Source organism: Apium graveolens, chromosome 9 (genome assembly GCF_009905375.1).
Source record: "Apium graveolens cultivar Ventura chromosome 9, ASM990537v1, whole genome shotgun sequence".
Taxonomy (NCBI): domain Eukaryota; kingdom Viridiplantae; phylum Streptophyta; class Magnoliopsida; order Apiales; family Apiaceae; genus Apium; species Apium graveolens.
In genome coordinates, this window is record NC_133655.1 from 120,105,099 (window position 1) to 120,112,479 (window position 7,381).

General features: G+C 34.6%; 1 protein-coding gene across 1 annotated transcript; it reads left to right on the top strand.

Annotated features, from left to right (window-relative positions):
- Positions 1–756: 756 nt before the first annotated feature.
- LOC141683457 (putative GTP diphosphokinase RSH2, chloroplastic) lies at positions 757–5,047 on the top strand. The gene is made up of 6 exons (XM_074488191.1): positions 757–1,493; positions 1,632–1,817; positions 2,285–2,745; positions 3,435–3,593; positions 3,875–4,226; positions 4,467–5,047. Exons 1-6 carry the CDS (start codon positions 903–905, stop codon positions 4,773–4,775), a joined length of 2,058 nt encoding a protein of 685 aa, XP_074344292.1. The 5' UTR covers positions 757–902; the 3' UTR covers positions 4,776–5,047.
- The last annotated feature ends 2,334 nt before the right edge of the window (positions 5,048–7,381 follow it).

Consider the following 7,381-nt stretch of genomic DNA (forward strand, 5'->3'; position numbering starts at 1 on the left):
TTATTCAGGTTATATAAAGCAGCAATCTTAAGAGATTTTTTTTCAAGAAATAGACTGTTGTTTGTAAACCATACATGGATTGGCGGGTTAATGAGCCGGGTGTCGGGCTAATGCGGACTGGTTCGGTTCCGATTTTTTAATATAATATTCATAATCGGCTTGTACCATTAAATAAATTATGTAATTTTAAATTTGGCCGATTCAAATCAAATAAATTTGAATTTCTGCACGAACAACCACCCGGGTGGCTAACTGTAATAATGACTCGCCGAGTTAACATCATCTGCCTTATTCTATGCATGTGCCACCTCAGCCTATACGTGTTAGTGCCAACCCCGTCCTCACCGGCTGCTCAAAATTTATACTACAACTTGCATTGTACTCACCTATTTTAACTAAGTGGACTCCACTAACTATGCGGTAATCAGCAGATTTACTATTGATTTGATCCCCCTTTAAAATCTTAATTTAAATTATCCCTATCATGATATGATTAGCTCATAACAAAATCACAATAATTTTTAAACTTAATCACACCACTCAGTCGACGACCATTGCTTTAACCTCTGTATTATATTTAACCTCATTTACACGGACATTTTCGTAAATTCAACTTTTTCTTCTTCTTCCGTTAACTAACTAAATTATCGTCAGAATAGCCTTTTCGTTTCGTTTATTTACAGATAAAGATAATAATAAAACAAACAAAACTTGAGTTACAATTCACGAATAAATATCTCCTGTTAATTTTCTATATAAAGATTTACAGGTTTTTATATTCTGCAATTCTTTTCCATTCATTCTTTCATTTCAACTACACCCTCCATAAGTTCTTAGATTCATTCATTCATTTATATAATTGTAATTGAGATTAAAATTGGGGGTTTAGGGTTTCAGATTTAATGGCAGTTTCAACAATAGCCAATACGACGCCGTATCCAGCTTCAATTGGATCAAATTCCTTCTACGATTTCGATTCGAACGCTCGATCATCGCCGATGATCGGGGGCCTGTCGTATTTATTCTCATCGCCGTCGTCGAAACACGCTTCATCATCCAGCTCTACAGCTCTAATTGATGATTTTCGACACGACAAAAAGGAAGATTTAGGTAGTTCATATTGTTACTCACCGTATTTTAATTCGTTTTCGAAGCGAGATTCGAGTCCTGTTTCGGTTTTTCAAGGCCCTGTTTCGGCCAGTTCTAGTCCGCTTTCGAAATTCGCAAAGGATAGCGGTGATGGCAGGATTAAAAGATTGTTTAATGGAATTGTTGGACAAAATGTTAGTGTTGATTATGAATTACGGAGAATTGAAATGTGTCGTAATGCGGTTCAGGTGGATGAATTAACTTTTACCATGGAGGATAATTTTGTCGAGGATCATTGTGTTGCGAGAGATTTGTTGTTGAATGCGCAGTCGAGATATAGTGTGTTTTGTGATGATGTTGTAGTTAAGGCTTTTCATGAGGCCGAGAAAGCTCATAGAGGGCAGGTATGATATTTTCGGCTTTTGAAAAGTTTTTTTAGAGTAAAATGGATCACAAGAAGTATAAATATTTGGTTGCTAAGTAAGGGGGAGTTTAATTAGAATTTTGGTTTTTTTTGTAACTGAATTTTGTTCATGTTGCAGATGCGAGCAAGTGGAGATCCTTATTTACAACACTGTGTGGAGACTGCAATTTTGCTTGCGGTTATAGGTGCCAATTCTACAGTGGTAGCGGCGGGTCTTCTCCATGACACACTTGATGATTCTTTTATGACTTTTGACTATATTTACGGGACATTTGGTGCGGAGGTTGCTGATCTGGTAGAAGGGGTATTGCTCTTTAACTTGGTATTAAGTGTTAACCTGTGTTAAGACTTGTCACAGTATTTGCCGTTGAAATTTTCTTTTGTTGACTCTACATAATTTGGTAATTTAGTGTTGCAAAATTAATTAAAATGGACGATTTATGTATTGTTATGGGAGATGCGGATGCAGCTGCCTTTTTGGTAGTTCTGCTCATGCATCGGGGTTGACTTTATCACTTCTTGTTGGAATTGGCTCCATGCGATTACATGTTTATGTCAGTATCCTGCAGTGATCTTCTTCATGGACTATAAGATTATCTTTCCTCTATCCTTTATTTAGGAGTCTCTCTGCGATTATCATAAGCATGCATCATTTTACATATGCAGATGTGTACAGCCTTTTTGGAGCTTTTTTTTTTAAATTGTTTATATGATCAGTATATTAATTTCTGTCGAAAGTTAATAACTTGTCCTGTGACGTATTTTATACAGGTGTCTAAGTTAAGTCAATTGAGCAAGCTTGCCCGAGAAAGCAATACAGCAAGTAAAACTGTTGAGGCTGATCGGCTGCACACAATGTTCCTTGCTATGGCTGATGCTAGGGCTGTCCTCATAAAATTGGCAGATCGATTGCATAATATGATGACCCTGGAGGCTTTACCCTTGAGCAAACGAAAGAGGTTTGCCAAGGAAACATTGGAAATATTTGCTCCACTTGCTAACCGTTTAGGAATCTCTACTTGGAAAGAACAGTTGGAAAATCTCTGTTTTAAACATCTTAACCCTGATCAGCACAAGGATTTGTCCTCCAAACTTGTGAAATTATTTGATGAGACAAAGATCACGTCATCCGCTGAGAGGCTGGAGACTGCTCTTAAGGACGGAGACATTTCTTATTATGTTCTATCTGGGCGGCACAAAAGCTTGTATAGCATCCACCGCAAGATGTTAAAGTATGATCTCTTTCTACATATAAATTGTATGTGTATAAGCATTTTTTTGAAACAAATAATTGTGGTTGCACGTGCACTGTGTGTGCTTAAACAATAGGTAAAAATCGACGATCCTGAAATTGGTAAGTAACTAAGTATGTTCAATGATCTAATTAATAATCGGATCTTTGACTCTGCATATATTTAAACAATTACCTAACTATAATAGGCTTTTGTCAATGATACATTGATACTTAAGGTATGGGATATCACTTATATGGTAGGCTTGGATTTGTTTTTTTTTTAAATATCATCTACACGTGACTTAAAAAGAGCTTGAACAGTAAATACACCGATTATTTAAATAAAAGAATTTAATGCAAAACATCATTTATATTTACTTATTAAATCATTAAATTTCATAGAGAATCGGGATCAAGTTTAAATTTGAAGTACCTCGCTCTATTTTCAGAAAGAAAAAACACAGAGGGATTGGTCAAGAAAAAAGACACAACATTCAACATTTTTATTGAACACAATTTTATGTAGCCCAATGGTCAAAACCAAGATGAAATAATCTCAATTAAAGAAATCAGTAGAAAGGTCACATGATGGTCCTACTAACTTCATACTGTTTTGCACTTTGGTTCTGAATGATTCTCTTTTGCTAATATTGAATGAAATGTTTATATATCTGATATTGTAAGCAGAAAAAAGCTAAGTATGGATGAAGTTCATGACATTCACGGGCTGCGGTTGATTGTTGAAAATGAGGATGACTGCTATCAGGCGCTAAAAGTTGTTCATCGGTTATGGTCTCGAGTTCCTGGAAAATTTAAAGACTATATCATCCATCCCAAGTGTAATGGGTAAGTAAATGTTGATTATCATCTTAAATTTTATATATATATATATATATTTGTAGAAATCTCATATTTGAGTAAAGGTATTACATTGCACAAGGCCCCCGCATAAGTAGGGAAAAGTTTCGTTGTATGCAGACTTACCTTTAAAAAAAAGAGAGACTTCCTCGAGGGATTAAACCATGACATTGAGGCAACATGTAGACACCTAATCAGTGCGCCAAGCACATGCACAATCTTTTTGGTGGGATTCTAGTACTGAAAAATTATGTTTCTTCTTTCTGCAGGTATCAGTCTTTGCACACAGTAGTAGTGGGGGAAGACATGGCCCCCTTGGAAGTTCAGATTAGAACGAAAAAGATGCACCTACAAGCAGAGATTGGATTTGCAGCTCATTGGAGATACAAAGAAGGCGACTGTAAATACTCTTCATTTGTACATCAGATGGTTGAGTGGGCTCGCTGGGTTGTTACATGGCAATGTGAAACCATGGTGAAAGAGCAATCAACTATGGCTTATGATCAATCAGTAAAGCCACCCTGTACCTTCCCTTCACATTCCAAGGATTGTCCACACAGCTTACACCCTAATTGTGGAGCTGATGGACCGGTTTTTATCATTTTGATTGAAAACGATAAGGTTTGTTACCTGATCTAATTTATTTCTATTCTATCTTCTCATTTCGAAGTATTCAGAGTTTATGAAGTCAACGATGTCCTAAGAAGCAATAATTTTTTTTTTTTTGCATGCATGATCAATTATTGACAGAAAATTCTGCAAGTGAGAATATGATATATAGGCTGCCTGAAGCTTATGTTTCTTAGGCATAGTTAAAAATCACCATCACATTATTATTAACAATTTTTGTTTGCTTAACAGATGTCAGTTCAGGAGTTTCCAGCCAATTCTACTGTCAGTGATTTGCTTGAAAGAACTGGCAGGGGTTTCGCTAGGTGGTCCCCATATGGAATATCGGTGAAGAAAGAACTGCGCCCGAGGTTGAACCACAAATCCGTGAATGATCCCAACTGCCAACTGAGAATGGGGGATGTGGTAGAACTAACCCCAACCATTCCCGATAAGTCATTGCCTGTGTACAGAGAAGAGATACAACGTATGTATGACCATGGTCTCTCCGTATCGAGCTTGGCGCCTGCCACCACTGGCATTGCTGGGTGGAAAAGATGATTCCCAAGTCCTAATTAACAATGACCCTTTTACTTGTACATGTTTCCCTCAACCACTAAATATCTGCATATACACCCGGAGTCCTTGTACAGAAATGACTAGCTTTGCTTGTTATTTATATTGGAAAAAAACATTGTAGATGTTGTAAATATTAGTGATTTCTGGCTGGGCGGTCAATACTCATGGAGCTGAGAAATATAAACTTTGTTTTGATGTAAAACTATTTTTTCTATATAAAAGGTGTACAAAGCTTGTGCCGCGATAAGTAGGAACTTTTATATGTCATGACATGCATCAATCTCTTCTATATATATAATAAGATAACACGGTAATAATATTGATGAGATTAAAAAATCTCATTAAAATGACTAATTGATATGATCAAATATAAATCAATTTTATTCTAAAAACCAATGACAACCACTAATTTTATAACCTGAATTGAATCTCCACCACACAAATTTTATTAACTCCTTATCTCTCCCTCCAATTTACAGGCATAAGGGCATAACTCCCTCTACAGGCATAACTCCCTCTGTACATCTTACGTTAATACTTTTATATTTATTTTTAATTTAATTTTTTCCATTAATTGATAATTTTTTTTAAAATCCGACTTCACTATATTTTTCTCTATCTTCCAACGATCAATTTGCATACCATACTTGCTATATTCCGACGATAAATCACTATTTATACTTAACAGAATCACTAAATCAAAATTACTATAATTTCAGAACTTTCTTAATTTTAGTGATTGTCATAACCATAATTAGTAATTTATTATTTTTCTCCTGTACCACACCTTTCTCCTGGTGTCCCATCTCTCTGGCCCCATCATATAGCATTAATCTCCTACTATACGTTTTCACCTTTTACACAAAAACTAGTAATTTAGTAAATAACATGTGTAATATAGTAATGTTTTTTTAACTTTTACACTCTCCACCTCTTCCACTTGTTCATTTTTGATTTCTTCGTTGGTTCTTTCTCTTGAAATTGATCTTGACTTTATTGTATTTCAGTTTCTTCAAATTTCATTTTCTTTTCAATGTTCTTTTGAATAGTGTGCTTTGTCTGTTTATAAAATTTAATAATTCAACATATAAAAATTACTATATAAAATTTAAATTGGAACTTAATTTAATAGTTGTTATTTTTTTAGGGTTCACCAATTCCTTAAATAGGTTTTAAAAATATTTAGCTCTTTGTAATAATAAGAAATTAGTTGATAAACATTCCATCTATTTAAGGTTTAGTATAACGACTCGTGTATTTTTTTTAAAATTATTTAAATATATGAATATGAGAATTATTAAATAAATAAAATATGTTTATTGGTTTTGACCAATATGTGTTGTTTGACTAGTAGCTATGTGTGATTTATGGTGTACCGGATTGTCCGCGTGATTAATTCTGAAGCAGTGTTGAATTATTTTCACTTTCAAAAGTGAATTTAGTGCAAATTTATTTGTATAAATATTTGAAGCGCCTCTAAAATTGATTTTATGATTATATAATTACATTAATTATTTTTAGGATTTTATAAAATTGAGAAATCAATATTTTATTAATTAATTATCTGTAAATGATTTTCTGATTACATTTATTTGTAAAATTTGTATTTAATTCTATAATTCTTTAAAATTTTTAAAATTCATATTTATTTAAGTCGGGAATATTCTGGGAATTTTAAAATTATTTTGGAAATTTTCAGGATTAATTTGACCCGCGCGTTGATCCGTTTATTTGAGAAAAACGGGTATAAGTTGCATTTCAAAATCTATTTAAAAATTACGAAATTTATGTTTTATTAACTTCGGGGTATTTATAAAATCTTAAAACTATTTGACAATTTTCCTAGTTTATTTTTATGCAACTTTGATTCGTTTATATTGAAAGAACGAGTCAAAATTCAGTTCCCGGGGATATCAGGATACGTGCCCAATTCTTATAAAACAAAGGGGACACATATCAGTTTTTATTTGTGTGGCAGCTTCTCGAAATCTCTATAATCACTCCTGTATTTCTCTCTTTCTCATCGATTCTCTGTTTTTCTCTTCCCTTTGCTCTCTCGAACCCATCTCCTTCCCTGTTCCTTCGTTTCCCTCTGTTCTTCCCTCGGGTTCGCTCGATTTCTCGCCGTTCGGTGAGTTCTCCGGCCGGATTTCCGGCGATTCCTTTGTTCCATATTTGGCTTGTTATATATACTCTGGTATATATATGTGTGTATGCTGTGTGTGTTTAAGTGTGTGTAAATGTATCCAGTATGTGTGTGTTGCAGTGTATCGAGGGTGGGTGCCGTGGTTTGATATGCTGCCGCAGGTTTTTTCGGCTCTGTGTTCGTTTTGTGTTGTTGGCGCGTGTAGCGCGTGTGTGTTGTGTGTTCTCTTGGTTAATTCCCTGTGTTGATTTGTACGGTTAATTCCAAACGGAATTTTAATTCTTTTTACATAGAATTTTTGATCAATTATCCGTGATATAATTATTCTTCGTGCGGAATATTTATTTTTATCGGTGAAATTATGTTGGAAACCCGAAACTAATCGGGTACCCATAAATTTTGCCGCCGTCGACGGTGAACTTCGGTGAGTCGACGGTGGACC